Source organism: Elephas maximus, chromosome 13, assembly GCF_024166365.1.
Source record: "Elephas maximus indicus isolate mEleMax1 chromosome 13, mEleMax1 primary haplotype, whole genome shotgun sequence".
Classification (NCBI taxonomy): domain Eukaryota; kingdom Metazoa; phylum Chordata; class Mammalia; order Proboscidea; family Elephantidae; genus Elephas; species Elephas maximus.
In genome coordinates, this window is record NC_064831.1 from 68512609 (window position 1) to 68539495 (window position 26887).

The following is a 26887-nucleotide window of genomic DNA, read 5'->3' on the forward strand; positions in this document are numbered from 1 at the left end:
CTCTGTTGGGCTTTTTTTTTTTAATCTTGCTTTGTTTTTTTTTTTGGATTTCCCTGTCTGGGTTGACTTCTGGTTGCTCTGCCCAGTGTTCTAGTCTTGGGTCGATACCTGATATTATTGATTTTCTAACCAAAGAACTCCCTTTAGTATTTCTTGTAGTTTTGGTTTGGTTTTTACGAATTCCCTCAACTTGTATTTATCTGGAAATGTCTTAATTTCACCTTCATATTTAAGAGACAGTTTTGATGGATATATGATTCTTGGCAGGCAATTTTTTTCCTTCAATTTTTTTAAATATGTCATCCCATTGCCTTCTTGCCTGCATGGTTTCTGCCGAGTAGTCCGAGCTTATTCTTATTGGCTCTCCCTTGTAGGTGACTTTTCTTTTATCCCTCGCTGCTCTTATAATTGTCTCCTTATCTTTGGTTTTGGCAAGCTTGATTATAATATGTCTTGGTGACTTTCTTTTAAGATCTACCTTATGTGGAGTTCGATGAGCATCCTGGAAAGATATCTTCTCATCTTTCACAATATCAGGGAAGTTTTCTGCCAACAAATCCTCAACAATTTTCTCTGTATTTTCTGTTATCCCTCCCTGTTCTGGTACTCCAATCACTCATAGGTTATTTCTCTTGATAGAGTCCCACATGATTCTTAAGGTTTCTTCATTTTTTAAAATTCTTTTATCTGATTTTTCTTCAAATATATTAGTGCCAGGTGATCTATCGAGTTCAGAAATTCTAGCTATTTGCTCAATTTTGCTCCTCTGACTTTCTATTGAGTTATCTAATTCTGTAATTTTATTGTTAATCTTCTGAATTTCTGATTGCTGTCTATGGATTTTTCCAGCTTATTAAACTTTTCATTATGTTCCTGAATAATCTTTCTGAGTTCTTCAGTTCCTTTATCTGTGTGTTTCTTGGCTTGTGCTGCGTATTGCCTGATTTCCTTCCTGATGTCTTGAAGGGTTCTGTATATTAAACTTTTGTATTCTGCATCTGGTAATTCCAGGAATGGACTTTCATCTAAAAGATCCCTGGATTCTTTGTTTTGAGAGCTTGTTGAGGTAATCATGGTCTGTTTCTTTATGTAACTTGATATTGACAGTTTTCTCCGAGCCATTGATAAGTTATTGTATTAGTTTATGCTTGCTTACTGTGTCATAGGTTCTTGCTTTGTTTTGTTTTGGTATACCCCTATGGGTTGCTTGAGTGAGCTAGCTTGATTATTTTCGCCTTTGAAGCTCTGGTGTCCTGTCCCCAGCTGGCTAGAGCTGTTATCAGGTATATCAGCCTAGGAGTCCATTCAGTTTTCTTGCATGAATTCAGCTCAGGTTTCCAGGTAGCTGATAATCAAGCGTGTGGTACAGGCTCTGTCCTACTGTCTTAGAGGGGCAGGGGTGATTGGTGTATATACCCGTATCTGATTGCAGCAGGGGGTCACGCTCTGAAACAAGGTAAGGGGCTGAGAACCGACCCCCAGGTGTCTCTCAGGAAAACGTGTCTCTGTTCCCTAGAGCGTGCTGGTGGGTGGGCTCTGCAGAGGGACCATGGGCACCCAACGATTTTGTTGTAAGGACTGGGAGGTACCAGTTATCCCTGGGCCCCTATCGTGGGTGGCTGGGTGATCCAAGTGGAGCCACCAGTCCTTAGGTCCCTGTTGTGGGTAGGTGAGGACCTTGTTTAACAGGCAAAGCAATGTCAAATGTCAAACAGCCACATCTCCACCATACTGCTGAAATGGTTGGAGTTTGCCAATAAGGGCCTTTTCTCCTGAAATAGGCCTACACAGATCCATGCAGAAGGGAAGGGTGCTCAGGGTCCACGGATGGTTTATGCCTGCGCAGGAGCTGCTTCTGTCCTGAGCTCCCCCAGTTAATGGAGCTAGCAACTTATCTTTTCCCCCCAGTTGGAAATTTTTTCCTTCCCCAAGGCCGGGGGGATGGCTCTAGGTGCTCATCAGGGTCTATCTCAGGCCTAGGGATTCAGCCGCTGAGGCTGGCTTGGGGGTGGGGGGGGGCGCGGTAAAATATACGCAAGTACTTAGCTTTTGCTAAAGAAGAGCGCCGTTCTCCTCAGGTCCCGGAGGTGTGAGTGGGCTGTGTGGCTGCTGCTTCTCCCTGAGGAAACTGCGTTCTCCTCAGGTCCCGGAGGTGTGAGTGGACTGTGTGGCTGGCTGCTTCTCCCTGAGGAAACTGCGGCCGAAGGCTAGTGCCAGCCTGCCACCGCCACTCCGGGAATGGTGCCTGAGGGCTCCCCGCGATTCAGGTCCAGTAACTCCTCTCCTCTTCTGAACGGTCTCTTCCTTCCCCTGCCCCTCAGTTCGTTGTCTAAGCCTGCCTTTGATGCTCAGGGCTCCCCGCTTGTCACAAATATACTCGTTTCACTTGTTTTTTCGGGTCTTTGTTGTAAAGAGGGCTCCACGGAAGCATCTGTCTATTCTGCCATCTTGGCTCCGCCTCCTCTTAATCTGCTTTTTTATATCTCAAAAGAGATTGATTTAAGATCCACCCTAAATTAATACTGCCTCATTAACACAATAAAGAATACCATTCCCAAATGCGATTATAACCACAGGTATGGGGATTAGGCTTTATAACATACTTTGAGGGGGACACAATTCAGTGCCTAGCATGTGGCTTTCCATTCCTTACTGCCTCTCACACAGGGCCACATTATAGGGTAGTCTCCTCTGGCCAACTCACCAGAGCCTAAGCTCCATGAGGACTGCTGTTTGTATCCTCAGCTCCCAAAACGGTGCCTGGCACAGAGTAGGCACCCAGGGTAGACATTTGTTGAATGAATGCATAGAAGGTAGTCACCTGTAAGCACTGATTTTGGTGTGAGCTTCGAAGTGTATGAAGGTATTAAATGGTATTCTTGCCTCATGTAGTGGAGGTGGTTGCCATTCAGTGAAAGCCCATTGAATATAACAGGCATCGGGAATCTAAAAGAGTACAGCTCGCCCTTTGCCAGAGAAGATTACAATAGTCCTGCATTTTCAGGTCTCTTGTGTTTCATGCGCATGGTCTGGACTCTCAGGACACTGTCCTAGCAGGAATGGACAAACTTTTTCTGCAAAGGGCCATATAGTAAACACTTCAGGTATTGCAGGATATACAGTTTCTGTCACAACTACTGTACTCTGCTGTTGTAGTGTACAAACAGCCATAGAATGAGTGTGGTTATGTTCCAATAAAACTGTACTTAGGAACGCTGAAAATTGAATTTTGTGTAATTTTCACATGCCACAAAATACACTTGATTTTTTTTTTGACCATTTAAAAATGTAGAAACTATTCTTAGTTTGTTGGCGGTATAAAAATAGGCAGTGGGCTGAATATGGCTCTCAGTCCTTAGTTTGCTGACTCTTGTGTTATTGGAAGGCCTCAGGGACTTTTCATTCATTCATTTACTGACTCTGTGTGCTTAAGCACTGGAAATATAGACTGAACAAGACAAACACAGTTCCTGTCCTTATGGAGCTTTCCGAGTAGTCGGTAGACAGACATTAATAAAAATATGACAAACACCTATCAGTGCTGTGATGTTTGAAAGGAAAGAGATGCAATGCTTATATAATACGGGGTCTTATTTTTTTGGAGGGGAGGTCTAGGAGAAACTTCCCCTGAGGAGGTGATATTTGAACTGTGATATAAACGGTGAGTTGGTGTTAACTGGGTGAATAGGGAGGGAGAGGTTAAGGGTTATGTGTTGTTAGCTGCTGTTGAGTCTGCCCTCAACTCATGGTGACTCTGTGCACAATGGAATGAAATACTGTCTAGTCCTGTGCCATCCCCATGATCGATTATGGATTGAACCATTGTGAACCATAGGGCTACAGGGAGAAGAAATGGCATGAGCAGAGAAACTTAGGCAGGAGGGCTGGTCTTGGGTGGACAGATGGCAGCTGGGAGTGAATGAAGCCTGGCCTTGGGGAGAGGCAGTCTTGGCCTCTCTGTACAGGCCCTTGAAGCCGGGGCAGAATTTTGGCCTTTGTCCTAAGAGCTGGAGGACTCAGTGAAGAGTTTTAAGCAGGGGTTGACAAACTGTTTTTCTCCCAAACTGATGGCTAGCTCATGGCCAATGTTTTGATCTAGCTATGTTGGAGGATTATCTTGTCTGTGTATTAAGGGTTGAAGAATTTGTTATGCATTGCCACGCAGGTTTAAAAGTAGATAAATGCAAAGTAGAAATGACCTTGTTCCATTGCTTCTTAAGTGCCATTGTGTGAATGGCATGCTGAGTTTTGGGTCTATGGTCTGTGAAGCTGGCTTGGGGTGCTTGTGTGGCTGGGGCCTGCCCAGGCCTGGTATACTTCATTTCCTAAAGCATCCCTAATGGCCACATTCATTGATTTCTCTTGTGCTCCACTTGCTTTGTTCATATGTATGTTGTCAATTTCCTTCCCCCTTGGAGTTAACTGCTTCTTGAGAAATGGAGGAAGGGGTCAAATGTGTTTTGAATTTGTGAATACTGGCTTCCACCTCACTGAGGCTTCTGAGGGGTTTGGACAGGTTTTCCTTGATCCAGAACCTTTACCCATCAATCACTAGGTTACAGCCTTCCCGTATCTGGTCAGCTATTGTCTTTGTGTGCATGTTTTTACTAAACCAAAATGCAAACAGTAAGCTTCCCATCAGAGAAAGAAAAGGACCCCATTATTGCAAAAATGACTCTCACATTGGAGGAGGAGAAGGAGTTTTTTGATTAGGAATTTTTGGTTCTTATAGAGATTTATGTAGTAGGCTATAAATGACACTTGAGTAGGTTTTTACCTAAGTCTTACCACGCAGGGAAACCCTGGTGGCATGGTGGTTAAGTGCTACGGCTGCTAACCAAAGGTTTGGCTGTTAGAATCTACCAGGCGCTCCTTGGAATCTCTGTGGGGAAGTTCTACTCTGTCCTATAGGGTCGCTATGAGTCGGAATTGACTTGACGGCATTGGGTTGTTGTTTTTTTTTTTTTGGTTTTTTATCAGGCAGAAGAAACCCTGGTGGTGTAGTGGTTAAGAGCTACAGCTGCTAACCAGAAGGTCGACAGTTTGAATCTACCAGGTGTTCCTTGGAAACCCTATGTGGCAGTCCTACTCTGTCCTATAGGGTCTTTATGAGTTGAAATTGACCCAACGGCAACGGGTTTGGTTTTTTTGTTTTATCAGGCAGAGTTCTCAGCTGGTTTTTGTGTGCTTTTGCAGACCACACGCGAGATGGAAATGGTGAATTGGGGAGTTTTGTTCACAGAAGCTTTTCTCTTGTGATGTTTCTAGTTAGTTTCCGCTAAATACTCTGCCTGGGTAACTTAGTTCAGCAAACATGCTGGGGCACTGTTAGGGACATGAAACTGAGGTGGCCCTGGGGAGACTGCAGTGTTCATGATCCCCTATAATTAGTAGCTCACCAGCAGCACAGGAAACCCTACATTGACTCTAGAGTTGCAGGATGGTTTTACCTCTGGTCCCTGGGTGGTGTAAACGGTTTGTGCTCGACTACTAACTTAAAGGTTGGTAGTTTGAAACCACCCAGTGGTGCCGCAGAAGAAAAGCTCTACAGTCTGCTTCTGTAAAGATTACAGCCAAGAAAACCCTATGGAGCAGTTCTACTCTGTAACACATGGGGTCTCCACGAGTCAGAATCCACTCATTGGTGGTGGGTTTGGTTTTGGTTGACTGAGTACCTGAGATTAACTTCCTGATTTTTCGTCTAGTCCTGTTCCCATCTGTAGACATGTTGTGTCCTACTAGAACATAAGCTCCATAAGGGCAGGAATTTTGTCTCTGTCCTCACTGCGGCGTCCTTATAGAGAAGTGTCAGGCACATATTAGGTGCTCAGTAAATAATTGTTGATTGAGTGAATGCTTCAGGCCTTCAGGTCCTCTTGGGTGTGAGTGTGGGTGTGTGTGGTATGCTCTCCTTTTATGCTCAAAGGGAGGTTTGCTGTGGTCATTTGTTCACTGTCATGGATTGAATTGTGTCCCCCCAAAGTACCTGTCAACTTGGCCAGGCCATGATTCCCAGTATTGTGTGATTGTCCACCATTTTGTCATCTGATGTGATTTTCCTTTGTGTTGCAAATCCTACCTCTATGATGTTAATGAGGCAGGATTAGAGGCAGTTATGTTAATGAGACAGGACTGAATCTACAAGATTAGGTTGTGTTTTAAGTCAATTTCTTTTGAGATATAAAAGAGAGAAGCGAGCAGAGAGACTGGGGGGGCAGGGCAACGAAACCTCACGCCAGCAAGAAACAGGAGCCAGAACAGCGCGTCCTTTGGACCTGGGGTCCCTGTGCCGAGAAGCTCCTCCGGGGAAGATTGGTGACAAGGACCTTCCCCCAGAGCTGAGAGAGAGAAAAGCCTTCCCCTGGAGCTGATGCCCTGAATTTGGACTTGTAGCCTACTAGAGTGTGAGAGAATAAATTTCTCTTCGTTAAAGCCATCCACTTCTGGTATTTCTGTTATTGCAGCACTAGACTAAGACATTCATTCAGCAAATATTGTTGCGTGTCTACCATGTTCTAAGCATTATGCTTCCTGCTGCAGATACACAGCAGTGGAAAATCTCCATTGATGTAAAAAGCTAAGTTAAGAAGATTTTAAAGATAGATTGGCATGTGATATATTTAGAAGAATTACAAGAGCATTGGAAAAAGCTTTAAAGAGAGTTTGTCTGTAGTAGGGGAGGGGGAGTCCTACATGTGAAGTACTAACTTGGTGTGGCCCAGAGCCAGAAATATGTGGCTTGTATAATTCTCTGGGCATTACAGAATTGGAGAGATCTGTATAAGTGATTATCAGGGAAAACTCCCTGGAGAAGATGGGGCTAGAGGAGTTGTTAGATTTTAGTATAATTTCTCGTATAAATGCCTTAAAGACTTAGTTTCTTTTGAGTCAGCAAAATCGGTTCCCAATCAGATGGGAATCAGAATCCTTTAGTGAGTTTGCATACTCGGCCATTTGCTTAACTTTTGTAGAGATTGATCCATGTGGGAGAACAGGGATCTGGTGGGAGAAGGGGAAGAGTCAGGAGTTCAGACCCTTCAGGCTTGTCCTCTTCTGCTCATTTTGTATGTGGGCTCTCCCTCCTGGGGAGAGCAGACTTTCTCTGAGCAGACTGCCCCCTCAGGCAAAAACTTTGTTCCTGTGAGTGTCAGTGTCGAGTGGCAGGCCTGGCAGTAGGCTGGAGGTGGGCAGGCTGTTATCAGAGATGTTGATCTTGGATTATAGAAATTATTTCTAGGCAGCAAGCCCAGTTTTCATTTCCCTTTCTAACTCTGATGTCCGGGGGAGGCTGTGCTTACAGAGAAAGTGGCCTGACTTTTGCAATGTGACGCAGCCAGCCAGCCACCCACCTAACAGACTCGCGTTGAACAAGGCCCTGATGGGAGTCAGGTGTTGCCTCAGGCCTCTGTCCTGTGCCTGCTGTGGGGGTGTGACTAGGGCGTTGTCATTAAGTGGCCCTGTGAGTTGAGGAAGTCACTTGGTGTTTTTGCTCCTTAGTCAGAGATGGAGAGGCCCTTGGAGATCATTCTGGCCTGCACCTGTGGCAGTCCTGGCACTAGAACTTTCTTCAGATACGTGAACAGCATTTTACTAGTTTAGAGCCAGCAGTTTGATGATTTTTGCTTCATTTTTCCTTCTTAGTCCGATAGTAGGAAATCAGGCTTACTCTGTTTGTAGTTGTTCTATACAGATACTTTTGGAAACCCTGGTGGGATAGTGGTTAAGTGCTACAGCTCCTAACCAAAAGGTCAGCAGTTCAAATCCACCAGGCAGTCCTCGGTAACTCTATAGGGCAGTTCTACTCTGTCCTGTAGGGTTGCTATGAGTCGGAATCGACTCAAGGGCAGTGAGTTTTTTTGTTTATACAGATACTTACATTGTACATTTAAGTATTTTGTGTTGGGGCATAGATTTAAGAAATTTAGACACCTAAAGGTTATAAATGAACAGTATTGGTTATAAGCTTCCAGTGGAGGTTGACTTGATAATAAACATTAATGATGTTTCCTTGGCAAAGACTAGTCCTGGCACATCCCTGTTCAGAAGCTTTCTCTTTGGAGGTGTTCACCAGAAGATGCTTTAGTTTAGGAAACAGACCCTTGGCGGTTGGCTATATTTTCTCTTGCTGCTTTGTAAACCATGCCCTCTAGCCTCAGATGAACCAGTTTTTTAAGCTTAACGGTTTTCACAGCTCTCCTACATATAGTATCCCAGCGCAACATGCTAAGAAGGCTTCCTTTCATTTCTATCATTTAAAGGGGAGCATCTCCCTCAGAGGAGACCCTGGAGGCATAGTAGTTAAGCACTACAGCTGATAACCAAAAGGTTGGCAGTTCGAATCCACCAGGAACTCCTTGGAAACTCTATGGGGCAGTTACTTTATCCTATAGGATTGCTGAGTCAGAATTGACAGCAACGGGTTTGGTTTTTGTTGGTTTCTCCCTCAGAACTATGGTTCTTAAATTTGGTGTGAGGAAAAAGCCTCCTCAGATCCTGTTAAAAAGCAGATTGTGGGATTCTGCTCCCAGAAACTCTGTTTTGGTAGGCCATGGTGGGCCTCAGGAATCTGCTTTTTACCCCAGCACCAGCCCTCTCTTTGGGAAATGCTGCATTCGTCCAGATCAGAATGTCTGCTTTCTTTGGCTCTGAAGAAAAGACTGGCCCTGTTTGATGATGGTTTTCTGACTGGACTGGAAATATCTCAGTTGCGTGGGTGGAGACCAGTGAAGCTCGAGCCCTTTATCACTAGGTTGACATTCTGTGGTTAGTATTTGCGTATCTTCTTTGCATTATGAGTTTCTATGCTCCAGAGCAGGAGCAGTGGTTTCCACTGGATTCCCCACACCCCTGCTCCTCCACCACCACAGCCTCCATATCCTCTGAGGGGTTCGAGGTTTCCATCCCCCTTGCTGGTCACTTCGTGGCTGACAGAACAGCATCCTTCATGTGGATTCAAAGGCAGGCTTCTGGAGGGGAATAGTGGTTGTCTGGCATCGCTATGGGGCCTTCGGAGGCAGTGAGTTTTAATGATTGCCAACCAAATAATTGGCAAGGGTTTTTAGAGCCCCCAGCTTTTCACTGAGAAAGGAGCGAATAACAGAATAATTCATAAGAACCATCTGACACTCTCCTGAGATACCACCGTATGTTAGAAGACTTAGAAATCAAAACGCTTCCAAAACACTCCTGTAAGTTCTCTGAAAACTTGGCAGATTCCTGGTACCAGGCTCCTCTGCCTCCAAAACCTGCACTGGGTGGAGGCTGGGAATCTGCGCCTCCTGACCTGTAGTTCCTAAGACTTCATATTAAGTCAGCCGTTCCTGTGTCCAAAGTTTCAGTTAAAAACACATCAAGCCAGGAAATATAGTGTTGTGTGGTGTGTAGGAACCGTTGCAGGCTGAGGTGGAGTGGGGCTTTCCAGTAAGCTGCTGGCTGTGGCTGCAGCTTTTATTTATCCTGAGCTCATAAAACTCTGGCGCTCTTGTTGTGCAATGGCAGAGCTGATAGGGAACCAAAGGAATGTAGCCCTGTGATCACTTGGAGGCCACACGCTCCCTTTCTTGCTAAAACAGAAAGCATTTCCGGTAGGGAAGAGTAGGCCCAGCCAGTGGCTTTGCCCTTGCCCTTGCCTTGAAATCTATCACCCAGCCTGGGTGGGTGGGTGGGCGGCCTGTGCTGTGAGAGGCTTCTCTGGAGCCAGGCCATTTACGGCTTTGTTGTCTTGTTGCTGCCTTTTCTGTGAGCGCGAATTTGCTTTTCTTTGTTCTATTTGTAGACTCCATCCTTCTAGTGCATTACCCTTAGTTGCTAATCGGAAAAGCTGAACATGAGTTTAAGAAATGGCTCTTTTCTCTAGATGTTTGCTTTTTAAAAGGGGATGTGCTTGGGTATTGTTGTCTGCCGTCGAGTCCATCCCAACTTACAGTGACTCTATAGGACAGAATAGAACTGCCCAGTAGGATTTCCTAGGGTATAATCTTTATAGCAGCAGATTACCAGCGCCAGGTCTTTTCTTCCGTGGAGCACCTGGTGGATTCGAACCTCTGACCTTTGGGTTAGCAGCCGAGTGCCTAACCATTGTGCCACCAGGGCTTCTTCCTTGTGTATTAGAGATAGCAGAACTCCTCAGGCTACCACCCTCCATGAATGAATGAGAAGTGTGGCCTTTCCCAGTTAAAGGATACCCTTCCCCCCTTCCCCCCCGTCCCCAGGTTGCTTAGGCAAATCGATTATAGGGTCTAGGTTTTTGCTTAGCCTTTGGGGGAAAAAAAAAAAAATTTTTTTTTTTTTTGTAAAGAAGTCAGATTAGAATTCAGGTAATCCTTTTAATAAAGTGGATGAACATGCTAATTTTTAAGCAGCAGTTTTAAAAGATATAAAGTGAGAACTTCTTGTTCACCAGAGGAATGGAATTTAATGAAGTGGCATTCCATTTCCCAAGGAACCAGAAGATCAGTATTATTTGCCTTCTCTATTACTGAGCTGAAAGAGAAGATTTCAAAACCTTCCCAGGGAAATATCACTTTCTTTTTCATCTGGGACTGGGCAGATGATCCCTTGAGATTGTTTTAGCCTTATGATTTTGAAACATTCAAAAGAAAATTTGAATCTTAAAGTTGTTTATCATATTTGGGGCTGTAGGGTGTTTCCATCTGAGTGTTGTTTGGTGGTGTCAGGCTGCTGCTTACAATATCCTTGTGCTTTTTTATCGCTAATGGGAGAAACACCTTAGACATTTCTTGGAAATCCAGATATCCTTCCCTAGGTTTAAGAAACAAAAATCTACTCATTATGAGCAGCTCTTGCTGGAACTGTCCATGCAGCCTGCTTTCTGTGAGGTGTGAAAACGTAGCCCACTTGTATGTGTATCCTCCTCTCTGTGGCTCCTTTGTGACCATTAATTATGCTTGTCTTCCAGCTTATAAACGCTGTAGAACCTGACCCTCTTGTGGGGAGCCCAGTGTCCACATCTCTACGTGGGTGACTGATGTGATGTGGTCGGTGTATATAGCAGGTTAGAGGACTGGCTCTTCAAGGGACATCAGGATCACTTCCTAGATGAGATAGTGGTGGTGTTGTTGTTTTTTAATTTTAATTTTGGTAAAAATGTACACAACAGAACATATACCCATTCATCAGTTTCTACGTGTATAATTCAATAACATTGGTTACATTCTTCACGCTGCATCACCGTCGTCATTATTGCTACCCATATTGTTTCACCACCATTGTCTCACTACCCCCTAAATATCTCATCTATGCTTTATTTAGAGTTACTGTTGACGGTTTGATCTCATCTCATGGCGAACATTCTTTACTAATTTCACTAAACAGTTGTTTAAAGATGACTTTAGGGAGTAATTTTGGTTCATGGTTTGAAGATTTTCGCAGAGTGATAGATTCGGGGGTTCCTCTGGATTCCATAAGAATTTGAAATTCTGTTCCACGTTTTTTTCCCCCTTTGATCAGGATTCATCTACTGATTCCTTGATTGACACAGTCAGTAATGGTAGCTAGGCACCATTCAATTCTTCTGGTCTCATGGCTAAAGAGGCAGTAGTTCATGGAGGCATTTACACCTGCAGTCCAGTTTCTTCTCTGATTCTCAGGTGTCCTTCTTCTGCTGCTGCTCCAGGTGAATAGAGACCAATTGTTGTATCTTAGAGAGCCGAACTAGAGAGTGGAACAGTAATTCTAAAAACAGTATTAGGCCAGTTGACTGGACAGCCCCACAAAGCCATGACCCTGAACCTTCAAACCAAAGGAACTAATGCCATGAGGTATTTGGATGTATTTAAGTAGTATTTGCAATTTTAGCCTTTTTTTGTTTTTGTTATTTTGATTGCTGTTGTTATAAAATTATGTACAGTAAAACCTGCAAAAGATGGAACCTGTGTAAGGTGGAAACCTGTCAGAGAAGAAAAACTCAAATATTTTCCACTAACAGACAGGGATAGAGAAGTGGTAAGATTTCACCCATAAAGGCAGCCCTATTGAGTTCCGGCTCTCAAAGGTTTCACTGTATAACACATGATTTGCCGCTTTGCCTATTTTCTGGTGTAGAACTTAGTGATATCAGTTACATTCCTCAAGTTGTACAACCATTGATGGGGTAATGTCTGAACTGGGTCTTGAGGAGTGCATAGGAATTTTCAGGTAGGTATTAGTGGTGAGGACAGGGATTATGGAAGTGGAACTGACAGTAATGTTATCAAACCCAGGAATGTGGGTCCTTCTGGTGCACTCAGACCTGCCCATAATTTGGACACCAGCCTTTGAGAAAAAGAATAACTTTATTTGCAATGCGCAGAGCAAGGAGCCGGGAGAAAGGCACTCAGATCCGACTCCCCAGATGGATGAATCGGTTGTCTTCCCACTTAGTTTGGGTACAAGTGATAGGTTGAAGCAGGTAGAGCAAAAGCAACAATGCCACCGTGGGGTTTGTGTTGGTTAATTTTAGCACCATGGCAAATAGGTGGTGCCCAGAGCAGGGAGAATACAAGAGAAGATACAGATAAAGAGGATTAAGAGAGCATATGTGACAAGGACACCTAGAACTTCTACAGTCTACAAAGGTGGAGACATGGAAGAAAAGAATGTTACTTATCTATCTTTCTGAAGAGTAGTTCCAGGTCTTCTGTTATCTGATTCACTGCCTGTAGGTCCTGCACAAATCTATACTCCTTAGTGCCTGGCTTTACTACAGGCAGAATAGGGGTGCTGTAAGCAGATTTGCAGGGACGAATAAGCCCTGTGCCAAGAAGGTTTCAATAAGAGGCTGCAAGCCTAGTTTAGCCTCTTGCTTCAAAGGGTGCTGGTTGAGATGTGGGACAGCATGGTTTAGTTTAAGCTTTACCTGGACCAGGGTCATGGTCTTTGCCTTAACCAGGGATTCCAGTGCCCAAACTGGGGACTGACTTGGTCCTGGAGGTGCTGGGGTAGGAGTAGAGACTCTGTAGGGGCAGCCAGCTGCAAAAGGGCCACCTGTAGAGCACAGGCCTTCTCCAGTTCCACTCCTACTTGAAGATGATCTGCTGAAAAGGTGACTTAAGGATTTAGCTTGGTTAATACATCTCTCCCCAAAAGGGGAGTGGACATTCAGGCACATATAAGAAGCTGTGAGTCAATTCTATACCTCCAAATTGATAGTCCATAGGTTTAAGGAATGTTTTACTGGCAGGTTTTCCAGATAGCCCAGTAATGGTCATGTTTCTTTTAGAAAGCAGGTGTTTAAATCTGAGTAGGTTGTGCTGGTGTCCACCAGTAAGTTGTCTGCCCACAGTCATTGTAACTTAGGGATCCTCGAGGGAGATTGGGATTGGTTGAGTGGACTGTAGAGGAGCCCCTGGGTTCCATCAGTCTGAGTCTTCGGCTGACAGCGGGAGCTGTGTTACAGGTTTTTTCTTAGGTTCCTGCTCAGGTTGGGTTGGACGTGAGGGGCACTCCCGTTTCCAGTGGCCTTCTTGTTTGCAGCAGGCACACTGTCGCGGGCCTAGCTTTTGGGGGGCTTCGTTTGGCCACCTGCCCTTCTGGGGCCCATGGGGACTTACCCTGCAGATGATTCTGCGCAAGGCTTGTCTGAGTGGTGGGTTACCGCCAAAAGCTCTGCCAGGAATGCAGCTTGTTTCATCTTCTGATTTTCCTTCTTCTTCTGTACCTGGTCTCGATTGTTGAAGACCTTAAAGGCAATCTAAACAAGTTGTGAAGTATTCATACCCAAACCTCCTCCTAACTTTTGAAGTTTTAGCCTAATGTCAGGGGGCGCTCTGGCTGATGTAAGATGTATTTATTAACTTAGTGTTCTCTGCATCCTCAGGGTTTATATCAGTAAACTCTTGGTAGCCCTCATACGCCCATTCTAGGAAACTGGATTTTCTTTGAGGCCTTGCTGCATATCCTGAACTTTTCTAAGACTCTATTGTTTTAGGTCCTGTAATGGTTAAGGTTGTGTGTCAACTCAGCTGAGTCATGGTCCTCAGTGATTTGATAATCATATGATGATGTGATCAATTCCATGATGAGATTTGATATTATGTGATCACTTCCATGATGGGATCTGCTGTAAAGTAGCCAATCAGTTGAAAGGGAGTTTTCTTGGGCGTGTGGCCTGCATTGAATGTAAGTGGATATTCTGGCAAGGCTTGGGGGCTTTTGTTCATTCTGGGTCCTGTAGCTGGCTCCTGTTCATCTGATCTCCGATTCTTGGGACCTGAGCTAGCAGCTTACCTGTGGTCTTGCCTGCCAATCTTTGGGATTCGTTGATCTTCACAGCCTGTGATCAAGAGCCCTGCTCTCTGACCTGCTGGTCTTGGGTTTGCCAGCCCCTGTGGCTACGTGCATCAGGAGAAGCCTGACCTATGGACTTGGGACATCCCAGCGTCTACAACCGTGTGAACCATTTCCTTCATATAAATCTCTCCATATGTATTTATATACTTTACTGATTTTGCTTCTCTAGAGAATACAGCCTAAGACAGGGCCCCTTGCTGCAAGCCTACTATTAAACAGTCTTGGTAATGTTCTGGCTGCCCTGCCCGTAGCCTGTCCTGGAGAGGGGACACACTGAGGCCAGCAAGACCAGTAAGGAGGCTATTGCAGAGGCCCAGGGGTGGATGAATAAGGAGAATGTCAGGAAGCAGGAATCTGAATGACCAGGGGGCTCGTAGAACTTGGAGACCTGACAATTCTTTTATGCTGTAGAATAGTTTCTCTGTCCTTCATATTTGTTTACATACACTCTCATTATCTCTCACTGCCATCTGTTTTTCAGAAATGTCGTTAGAGCAGAATCCTGGTTAAGAGCGTACAGTGATGCTGTGTCCGACCCCTGTAGTTTTGACGTCTAGACGGCCTTCCTCACTGATGGGGGGGGTGGGGACAGGCTCTGACGTGGGAGTTGCCCTTGAGCCTGAAGCCAACATTGGCTTTTAATTGAAATTTGCTGTTGGTTGAGGTCATCAGCATTTCAGTATTTGAGAAAAACCATAGAGGAGCTTCTGATTCCTGTTGAAATGCTGAGAGGATGGATTTTGCCTGAGAGATACACTCCCATTCTTCCCCTTGATAGCAAGTAAGACAGACCCAGTTTGAATTTTGACTGTGCCAACTAGCTGTGAGATCTTGATTATCATGATACTATGGATAGTTGATACCTGATAAGTAGTTCCTATGTGCTAAGCCCTGTTCTGAGCCTAAAACCAGTCAACTCATTTAATCCTCATAACACCATGAAGTAGGTTCCTGTTATACTCATTTTACTAATGAGGAATCCAAGGCTCCTTCCTGCTACTCAGCCTGGAGCCTGTTGTCTGGTGCCAGTCAAGTCAGTTCCGACTCATAGCCACCCTGCGTACGACAGAAACAAACACCACCCAGTCCTGCACCATCCTCACAACCGTTGCTATATTTGAGCCCATTGTTGCAGCCACTGTGTCAGTCCATCTTGCTGAGGGTCTTCCTCTTTTTCGCTGACCCTCTACTTTACTAAGCCTGATGTCCTTCTCCAGGGACTGGTCCCTCCAGATAACATGTCCAAAGTACGTGAGGTGAGGTCTTGGTGTCCTTGCTTCTGCGGAGCATTCTGGCTGTACTTCTAAGACAGATTTGTTCGTTCTTTTGTTAGTCCATGATATAGTCGGTCTTCTTCGCCAACACCATAATTCGAAGGCATCACTTCTTCTTAGGTCTTCCTTATCTGTTGTCCAGCTTTAGCATGCATATGAGGCGATTGAAAATACCATGGCTTGGGTCAGGCGCACCTTAGTTCTCAAAGTGAAATCTTTGCTTTTTTAACACTTAAAAGAGGTCTTTTGCGGTGGATTTGCCCAGTGCAATATGTTGTTTGATTTCTTGACTGCTGCTTCCTTGAACATTGATTGTGGATCCAAGTAAAACGAAATCCTTGAGTACTTAAGTATTTTCTCCATTTATCATGATATTGCTTATTGGTCTAGTTGTGAGGGTTTTTGTTTTCTTTATGTTGAGGTGTAATCCATACTGAAGGCTGTAGTCTTTGATCTTCATCAGTAAGTACTTCAGGTCCTCTTTACTTTGATCAAGGACCCTGGGGCCTAGAGTTACACCTGTGAAAAGCAGCTCCATGGCTTACAGTTTGAAGTATCTACTACCTTTAAATTCTGGCTCAGTTTTGAAACAGTGATTTGTTTTCCTTGTCTGCAGCATCATAGTGCACGTGGCATTCATCTGAGTAGGAGTCTCGTGGCCACTGATTATACTTCACTTTTAGCTGTTCCAGAGGTCCTTGCTAAAACCTTCTAAAGTGAATTTCTGCTACGCCATATTGCTTGACTTCAAGCTGGACCATCCCTTATATACCTTTAAAATTTAGTGGAAATCTAAGCAGCTGTTTTTAACAAGATGCAGAAACAGAAACTTAATTATATAGGCATTTTCTTCTAGTAGTTTAACAGTTTTTATTTTATATATAAATCTTTAATCAAATTTGAGCTTATTTTCTTTTATATTATGACTTAGGTTCATCACCAAGATAATAATTAATAATAATTTTTATTTTAGATGTTTAGGCAACTGTTCTAATAATACTTTGATTTGAAATTCTACGAAAATGTTTTTATGTATAGACCTAGCTCTGTATTTTGATTATCTGGCAATAGAATGCTGGCTTAATTGTTGTGGTTTTATAATATGCATAACTGTGTGGTAGGGCAAAGCCCTCACCCCTTATTTATTTTTTCAAAATATTCAGAGCTTAAACTTTAGATGAATTACATAATATTTTTGCCATCTTTTGAAGAAATTCTTTTGGAATTTTGACTAGACTTTTAAAAAGTTTATACAACACGTAAGGATTTCTTAAGTGTATATTTAGGGATTTTATGTTTTGATTATAATTGTGAACATGTTTTCTAACTTTATTGTTGGTGTAAAGGTGAACATTTGCTCACTGGGAGTGTCTCAGAGGCAGGAATTAACCAGGTCTCATCCATTTTTTTTTTCATCCAGGTCTGTATTTTTAGTGTTAACCAGTGCACTAGACCCAAATTAGGCTCTTAATAACTATTTGTCAAGTAAATGAACAAACTTCTTTATATACACAGTGTTTTCCCTTTTCCTTCTTTTGGATTACTTTAGATAGATTCCCAGGAATGGAACTGTGAGTCAGAGGAGGTGAGCATTATTGCAGCCTCTAAAATGTGCTTAATTTTGGTAGGTAGAGATTCTTTACCAAAGACAGAGAAACCCAGGGAATACAAAGCTAAAATAAATTGGTTGCGTAGTGGAGAACATAGTGAGAGAGAGGCCTGACTCTGAATATGCTGCAGGATTGCTGCTCCAGCCCCTACCTTCACCCTAATAATGAACTTGCCTGCTGAGAGTGGGCCCTTCATAAATGGGCACTGAAATGGGTTAACTTGTGATTGTGATCAAATGGCTTTATTGTGGGACTTTCCTGAACACCAAGGAGAGAGCTCGTGTGTGTGTTAAGTGGGGAGGGTTTCCTGGGGCTCAATAAAAGGAACAGGTGGTTGGGCCTTTTCTCCCCCAAGAGTGGCATCTGGGTCAGGATTATAGGAGGCCTGCAGACAAATGCTTGTGGGAGCAGCTGGGACATCACAGAGCCAGCTGTCAAGGATGAAGGATGGCCTGGTTTTTATACTTTGGACTGGTACTTCATGTCATGGCACCAAAATACAGCAGATGGCTGTCATATCAAGACCTTGCCCACCTTTTCTGCCTTGTCCTTGTCTGTGATCCCTGCCCCAAACATTGATTCAGCTGTGTTGGGGACAGCCAGGTTGCTTCCCAAAATGTTGGACTTGGTTTCTTATTTTGGGGCTGGTACCATATCTGAATTGGGATTTTAGCAGTCTTAAGGCAGTAGCAACAGCTTAACCTAAGGAGAGAGTGAGTCAAATATTTGCGTGCTTTAGACATCTTGGACCATATTGAAACCAGCAGGTCTAGCCTCTGCCTTCAAGGAACTTGTCTTAGGCTGGGTTCTCTAGAGAAGCAAAACCAGTAAAACGTATATATAGAGAGAGACTTAAGGAAATGGCTTGCACGGTTGTAGAGGTGGACTGTCCCAAATCTGTGGGTCAGGATGGAGGCTTCTCCTGATTCGTGTAGCCACAGGGGCTGGGAAACCCAAGATTGGCAGGCCAGTGAGCAGGGCTCTTGCTCACAGGCGGTGAAGATTGACAAATCCCAAGATCGGTAGGCAAGACCACGGGTAAGCTGCCCGCTCAGGTCCCAAGAACCGGAGGTCATATGAACAGGAGCCAGCTGCAGGATCCAGAGTGAGAAAAAACCCACGAGCTTTGCCAAAATGTCCACTTAACATTCGTTGCAGGCCACATGCCCAAGGAAACTCCCTTTCAACTGATTGGCTACTTACAGTAGATTCTATCATGGAGGTGATCACATTATATCAAATCTCATTTTGAAAGTGATCACATCATACAACTGCCCAACCACTGAGAATCATGGCCCAGCCAAGTTTACACACAGCCTTAACCATCACAGAACTTAAACTCTGGGGAACACACAAGGGAGTACCCCTACCCCATAGAAAGGTATCCTGGTGCATGATGCTGTGAGCTCCTCATTCAGAGGGTGGAAAGAATATGCAGACGTAGGTCAGGAAAGAATATGCAGACGTAGGTCACTTTGAAGAAGTGGCATTTGTGTTGGGCCTTGAAGGATGAGTAGGAGTCAGAGATGGGTGTTAGGGGAGACTCGTGGGTGGAACTCTGGCTCAGGGGATGGCCTGGTGGGCCGTCAGGCAGCAGATGCTGACTCCTGGCATCCTGCAGGATGCTTGCCTGGCACTGGCCCTCGATTCTCTACTGAGCTGAGGGGCTTTGCCTTGTTTCTGCTTCTTCCGGCATGATTGGAATGTCTGCCTGGCTCTTCAGAACTTGGGACTAAATAAAGCGTTTTAAATGGTCAGTCTGGGGTGGGGGGAGGGGGGGTTACAGAAACTGATCCTGTCCTAGTCATGCTCTTATCTTCCAGGCCAGTGGGTACGTGGTGGATACTGTGTGGTGGTGGTAAACTTCAGCACTGACTGGCTCATTTGTCACCAGCCGGGCTGGAGCTAGTAGAGGGAACTCCTGGTGATAGACTCATTAAGACTCCATCTGGAAACCAGATCATTTGAGGGACCTGCTTCTCCCACTTTGAGAGGAGGCAGTAAGGTACTGAAATGTGCCGTCAGCCAGAACCAGCGTACGTTCGCGTCCCTAAAGAATATTGGCATCTCCATAGACATTAACAGAGCGTGGGGTGGTCGGTGACATGGAGGTGTCTATTTAAAGAAGGGAGAAGTTATCTTGAGTCATAAAGTTCTGTGGAAGGAGGTGTTGGCTGCCCACCTTCCCCATATTCCCATGCCCCTAGTCAACATTATGGTCTCCAAGGCACTGTTTCCCTCCTGAGTTTGCCACCAGGCCAGACCTCCCACCAGCCTTGGCTGTCAAAGTGGAATCTGTTTTCCATCACGATCTAGACTAGCATGTCAGTACAAATACAGAAATAATGTGAGCCACGTATATAAGCTAAAATTTTCAAATAGCACATAAACAGGTGAGATTAATATTAACAACATATCCCTTTTAACCTAATATATCCAAAGTACTGTTATTTCAACTTGTGGCACTAGTCACATTTCAAGTGCTCAATAGGTACATGGAGTTAATGGTTACTGTGTTGGACGGGACAGATCTAGCATAATTTTACTGGAGTTTTGAAGAGGCTTGTTTGTGATTACACATTTAATGAGGACTGAGCAAGGCCAGATCTCTGTTAAAAAGATACCATACGGAAAACGCAGAGGCTTTTCAGATTTCTGCTTATGCTTGTGCCTTACTTTTAGTGGGGCCCTATCGACTCGACGGCAATAGGTTAGGTTTTGGTTTTTGGTTTATCTCACAGTGTCATGCAGTGTCTGTGTGTTTGTCTCTGGTCTCAGCTCCCTGAGAACAGAGCCTTCCTCCCATGCTCTTCCACCTCCCTGGTAGTCTCATACTGATGGCTCCCAGCAGCCTGTCCCTAGCGGCTTGGGATGGAAGCTGAGATTCTTTTAGTGATTTTAGATTTGTAATAAGGTAACGAATCTCAGTTATCAGTGTCTTGAGGTGATTTTGACTGCCTTGTTATTAATCAGGTTTCTATAGCATGAACGATGGATCAGGTGTTGAAAGCATAATCATCCAAAAAATGAAATTTTTTTTTTTTTGTCCAGGAAGCTAATGAGAGATGGTTAAGAGGCTGGTAATTGTTCCCCAGATTTAATACTTGGGACTTTAAAGGGAAAGGCTTTCTGGTGTAAAAGCAGATTTTTCATGGTACCTGTACTGCAGGAAACAGCTAGAGAGGTTAGGTTAGTGATGGGTCTGCAAGAGTGTGTGCCATGTTTTCTCAGTAGCCTGTTGAAGCTGACCATAAACAAGAACAGAGTAACTGGTCCACGCTGAGGAGAGGAGGTGGAACGTGTCTGGACGCCAGAGCCAGTGCCCTGGTTTGATCAGAGGGCTCCAGGGGATGTCTCCAGGGCTGAGAGGCACCTGCAGGGCTCTGCCCTCCCCTCCCCTGTTCTGGTCTTTTCTCCCAGGACCTGGACTGAGAGCCCAGGCACATCCCACTGCCCCCAAACACTCTGAGCAGGGGGTCAGAAGACGGAGTCTCCATCTCTGTGTGACCTGGACAAGTCGCTTCCCTTCCCGGGCCTCTGTCTCCCCCTCTATGAAAGAGGGCAGATGGACTAAGTGGTCATCGGGCTCTGATTTTGGCTACAGTTCTGTCTCCCAGTCCCTTACTTTCCCAGGTGGCTCTCCTCTCCCTTCCCACGGGAAGACTTGTGTTCTTTTGACCTTGCCCCAGGGCCAGGCGAGCCCCTCTGTCATCCATCCTCCAGCCAACATGCTGCTCAAACTCCGGGCTGTGCTTCATGGGTCTCAAGTGGGCTCACACGTTTACCCTCTTCCCCTTACCCAAACCCTGTAGCTCACCCTCCCCCAATCCATTTTCAACAACAGTGACAATGTCTAATCATTCAGCCAGTAATTTGAACCTACAGATGACAGGCTTCCTAAGCTCCGAGTACCTTGCAGCTCACCCCACCTCCCTTCTTGGTTATATGTCTTTCCCCAGTGGTCTCCAGTCAGCCCCACCTCACCCACTTTGACCTCTGTCATAGCACTTAACACACTATTTTTTAAATATTGTGTTTTTGGTGAAAGTTTACACAGTGGGTTAAGTTTGGCTTTTATACATATTGTTCAGTGACACTGGTTACAGTTTCCATAATACATCAGCATTCTCGTTATTTCCATTCTGGGTGTTCTGTTTCCATTAATCTAGTTTCCCCGTATCCCCTTACCTTCTCATTGCTGGTCTAGGGTAAATGTTTACCATTTGGTTTCATTTAGATGATTATTTAGGGACATACTGTACTCACAGGTGATACTGTTTATTTTATGGGCCAGTTTTTCATTTGGCTGAAGGTTACCTCTAAAAAAAAAAAGTGGTTTGAGTTCCAAATTTAAAGGTTTTCCCAGAGTGATAATCTTGGGGGTTCATCTGGCCTCTACTAGTCTAGTAAGCCTGTTTTTTTTTTTTTTTTTAAAGGAATTTGAGTTTTCTTCTACATTTTTCTCTCATTCTATCCAGGACCATCTATTGAGTCCCTGGTCTGAATGGTTGGTAGTGGTAGCTGGGCACCATCTAGTTCATCTGGTCTTAATGTAGGTGTTTGTGTAAACTCTTAGTTGTTTGTGTAGACTGTTAGTTCTGTAGATTATTCTCTTCTTTGAGTCTTTAGTTTTCTTCTTTCTCTTTTGTTCTGGATGAGTAGAGACCAATAATTGTATCTTAGATGGCTACTCATAACCTTTTAAACCCCAGATGCTACTCACCGAACTAGGTTGTAGAACATCGTCTTTATGGACTATATTGTGCCAATTGACCAAGTCATTCCACGAGACTATGGTCCTAAGCCCTCAAACCCAGTAAACCAACCCTGTGAGGTGTTTGGTTAGGTCTAGGAAGTATCCATAACTGCTAACACACTATTAAAACTACTGGTTTGGCTTTCTTATCTTTCTCACCAGATTATATTCAAGGCTAGTCCTCAACTCCAGGTATATGATAGATGCTCAGTAAGCGATGGTTGAATGAACAGATGAAACAATGGCTTGGCTAATACTTGGAAGAATTTTCGGTAGTGGAATACCCAGAGATCCTGCAGTCGATGGTCTTCCTTGCTTGGGGCCCCATGTGTAAATGTCACTCAAAAGATCCCAGGTTCTAGCCATAGCAGCAGGAGATCGTCCTTTGCTTATAGACAGTATTGGCTTGGTCTCCAAGCCTGTTATTTGCTTCAGGCCTGTGGAGCAGTTTTCCAGATTGCCAGACCCTTCTGATCCTGGCAACCTTGCTGGATGCCAGTGTTGATGAGTTTTCCGTAGTTGTGTCATGACATCTTTTTTAGGACTCCTTTGGGAGGCAGCCTGGAGAGCTGTGACCTACACCTGCCATCTAGTTAATGTTTTAGACTCCCCTCCCAATCTTGGCTGCTTTTTTTTTTTTTTCTTTCCTTAATTTACATATAGTAAAATTCACTTTTCCTGGTGTGTAGTTCTGTGGGTTTGAACAAATGCATAGAATTGGGTATCCACCACACAGTTATGATACAGAACAGTTCTGTCATCTACAGATTCTCTAGTGCTGCCCCTTGTAGTCAGCTCACCCCCAATCCGTGGCAACCACTGATTGGTTTCTCATCCTCATAATTTTGCATTTTTAAAATATCACATAAATGGAATCATACAGTATGCAACCTTCTTTCATTTAGCAAAGTGAATTTAATGTTTATCCATATTGTTGTGTGAATCAGTAGTTTACTACTTTTTGTTGTTGAATAGTTTTGCATTGCATGGATATTCCAGTTGATTTACCTGTTCGCCAGATGTAGAAAATTTGGGTTGTTTTCAGTTTGTGGTGGTTATGAATAAAGCTTCTAGAAACATTGGCATAGAGGGTTTTGTGTGCGTATGTCTTTTTTTTTTTTAACATTTTATTGTGCTTTAAGTGAAAGTTTACATAGCTAATTAGTTTCCCAATTGTTAATTCATATACAAATTGTTCCATGACATTGGTTGCAATTCCTGCAATGTGTCAGTACTCTCCCCATTTCTTCCCTGTGCTCCCTGTTTCCATTAGTCTGGTTTCCTTGTCCCTCCTTGCCTTCTCATCTTTGGATTTGGGCAAATATTGCCCTTTTAGTCTCATATAGTTGATTGTTCTAAGGAGTACATTCTTCCCGGGTATTATTGTTCATTTTATAGACCCATCTATTGTTTGGCGGAAAGGTAGCCTCCGAGAGCGCCTTTAGTTTCAAGTTAGAAAGTTGTCTATGGCAGTAGTCTCAGGCGTTCCTCCAGTCTCTACCAGACCAGTGAGTCTGGTCCTTTTTTTAAATTTTGTTCTTCATTTTTCACCCATTCTAACTGCGACCTTCTATTGTGGTCTCGGTCAGAGTGGTCGGTAGTGGTAGCCAGGCATCATCTAGTTCTTCAGTCTCAGGTTAGAGTAGGCTGTGGTTCAGTGGGCCATTAGTCCTTTGGAATAATTGCTTCCTTGAGTCTTTGGTTTTCTTCATTCTCCTTTGCTTCAGGTGGGAGGAGACCAATAGTTGCTTCTTAGATGGGTGCTTGTAAGTTTTTAGGACCCCAGATGTTACTCACCAGACTAGGATGTAGAGCATTTATCTATATGAACTGTGTTTTGCCAATTGATCTAGATGTCTTGAGACTGTGGTCCTCAGTCTTTAAGTCCAGTAGTTCAGTCCCGGTGTCTGAGTAGTTTCTGTAACTGTGCCTCCAGTGCGCTGTTTTATATATATGAGTACACATGCAGAATTTAGAAATATGTATGTAGAAATATCCACAAATATATGTATGCACGCAGGTGTACTCCCGTGTGACCTCCCACACCTGTTTAGCATACATATTTGCCTATGTATCTACTCATAGATTATTATTTGTTGTTATTGTCGCAGGATTGTATATGTTATAGCATTTACCATTAAAAAAAAAAAAAACCTGTTGCTATCGAGTCTATTTCGACTTATAGCGACCCTATAGGACAGAGTAGAACTGCCCCATAGGTTTTGCAAAGAGCGCCAGCTGGATTTGAACTGCCGACCATTTTGGTTTAGCAGCTGTAGCTCTTAACCACTACGCCACCAGGCTAGTTGCCTTTTATTCTTGTGTCGTGAATATGTTTTTATTTCTCTCAAGCAAATACCTAGGAAGGGGTCGTTGGGTTACTTGGTAAGTGTATGTTTATAGAAGGAACTGCCGACTGTTTTCCAAAGTACGTGTGAGAGTTTCCATTTGCTTCACATTCCTGGTGTGTCAAGTTTTTGAAATATCAGCCATTCTGATAGGTGTGCCGTCCAATTTTTAATCTGCAAGTTTTTGTATACTCTCCCAGATGCTGACAGAGATGTGCTTTGGCAAAAATGTCATCCAGACTATGTGGACCTTGATTGCTCAAGATAGAATTTATAGGTGCTCAGAGTGAAAGGGCAGCAGGGGTATCAGGCTTTCCTAAAACCTTTTGGGGGGAAGTGTTAACATTGTATTATTCTCCAATTTTAGAATTAAAAGTAGTTTTATTAGTGTTAAATTTTTTATGCTAGAATTGCTGTTTGCTGGACCAACTTGTTGTGAACAAAAGCTACTAGTGTTACCACTGAAATTTCCTTGACATGTTCTTCTTAACGCCCCCTTTCATGTGGCAAGGTGTGCAGTCTGTCCTCATGAAATGTAATTTTTTTCCTAAGCTCCTCATCATCATGGTGGCCATAATCCTTTTTGTCCCCTCTTTCTAGGCTCCTAATCGTCAGCTCATGACTTACTGGTTACAGGAGCTTCAGCAGAAGAGATGGGAATATTGCAACAGTCTCGACATGGTCAAGTGGGACAGCAGGACCTCCCCAACTCCCGGGGATTTTCCTAAGGGCCTCGTAGCCAGAGATAACACAGGTAGGTCAGACAGGGACGCGATCTGTGTCAGGTCTTTGTTTATAGCCATTTGTCACGGCAAGTCTACTTGGCAGTGAAATTCAGAATGAAAATAATAACAGTGATCTCTTTTGCATGTGGAGCATCCCATGGCTTAGGGAGTGCTTCCGTGTGCAGAATCATACTCAAGCCTAAAGACAACCTTGGAGTCAGGCAAGGCCAGTGCCAAGTGCACTGGCTGAGGTCACTGAGCTGTGGTGTTGTAACCCCAGATCTGACTCTGTGGCCAGCCTGCTTTCAACCACGCCTGAAAATGAAGCCTCCATACTTACATGTTCATGCTTGGATAGAATTGCTAGAGTTTACAGATGTTTGCATACACTGGGAAAGTATTCTCAAAGCACTCCACTTGTGAATCAGTGCAGTTTCTTAGGAAGAAGATTCTAAACCTCAAATACTGATTTCATCTTATTCTGGATTCTTAGAGTTTCCATAACTCATGATAGTCCCTGGCCGATTGCAGTTTAGAGGTAATGTGGTTTTATATTTGATTGTCAGACATGAAAACTCCATGATTTTCTCATGACTGTTTGGTTGTCTTCAGTCCCCTTAAATAAAAAAACAGGACGATAATTATCTGCTGACTATCACCTCCCCAAAGACTGTGAAGGTGGGCCTGTTTTTGTGGGTCCTCTTTTTGTACAGGGAGAAGAGCAGGCCCACAGTAAAGCGAGTTCCTGAGCACTGAATAAGGCATGAAAAGACCAGGCCATTATGCTAGCATTTTTTTAAGGACTTAAAGGAGTGCTCGTTAAAATTTAAGCCAGCAAGGGCTAGTTGTAACACTCATAAGAAGTGATGTGGTCTGCACTTTGTAAAACCTGTGAGGACTCTCTGCTCGGCAGAGCACAATGGTACGTTCATGTTCCCTGTCAAAACAACCATGGCTTTGGTACACAAGTGTTTCTTGTCTTAGAAACAAATGCCTTCTTGAATTTTTATTATTTTTCTTTAAATCCCTCATTTTTTTATGCCACCTTATGCTGCCAACCTTGGTTTTACCAATTATAGTATTTTTCAGCAGGTTAATTCTCTGGCCTGTGAGAAGTTACTGTACTTACTTTGTGCCTATTGATATGTTGTCTTTTGAGGGTTCTGAAAGTCATTTTCATGGATGTCACCATTCTTACTGTATCAAGAGCTGAGGTGATTCCTTCATTTTCAAAGTTATTCCCCCTTTCTGTTTGGTTCAGGATTCTACTCATTGTTGGCTGAGTTTTTAAAAAGCCACTATTACAATGCTTTTGGTCAAAAGAAACACCATAACTTATTGTCTGAACCTTTTGGAACATTTGGAAAACCTCCAGGGGAACTGGGAGCATTCATGATGGTAGCCAGTGCCTTTGGCACAGAAGATACTGAATTCTCCCCAGCAGCTCCTTTATTACGAGGGCACCAAATGCTTCTCTCTAGGAAAGACTCAGATGCTAAACAAAGGAGGCCGAAGAGGTAGCAGCTAACCCTGTTGTCTCTTTGTAAGACCTGTCTTCTTTCTTTTGAGCCAAAATGTTGTGGCTAGGGAGCCAGAGAAAGTATCTGAAACCCTTATTTATTTATTTATCTTTCTTTCTCTCTCTCTTTCTTTCTTTTCTTTCATCTATCTAATCTATCTGTCTTTTTGGTTTTGGGACTCTAAGTCTGGAAGTGTAGAGCCTGTGCCATCTGACATTTACTAATTCATTCAGCAAAGTAAGTGCCCATGATGGACTTGGTGCCTCCCCTCCTGGAGTTTCTAGTCAGGCAGGGTGGCTGTGCAAAGAAAAAGGGAGATAAATGTGAGGGAAGGGAAGGTGCAGGGTACCACGGGCCCATGCGGA

At 43.9% G+C, this 26887-nt stretch overlaps 1 protein-coding gene across 1 annotated transcript in view; it reads left to right on the forward strand.

Annotated features, from left to right (window-relative positions):
- The window catches only part of TBC1D2B (TBC1 domain family member 2B), a 109359-nt gene that overhangs the window by 11436 nt on the left and 71036 nt on the right, over window positions 1–26887 (forward strand). Inside the window, exon 4 of the mRNA XM_049905693.1 lies at window positions 24878–25031. Within this exon, the coding sequence (XP_049761650.1) occupies window positions 24878–25031 (154 nt within the window). The remainder of the gene's footprint in view (window positions 1–24877; window positions 25032–26887) is intronic.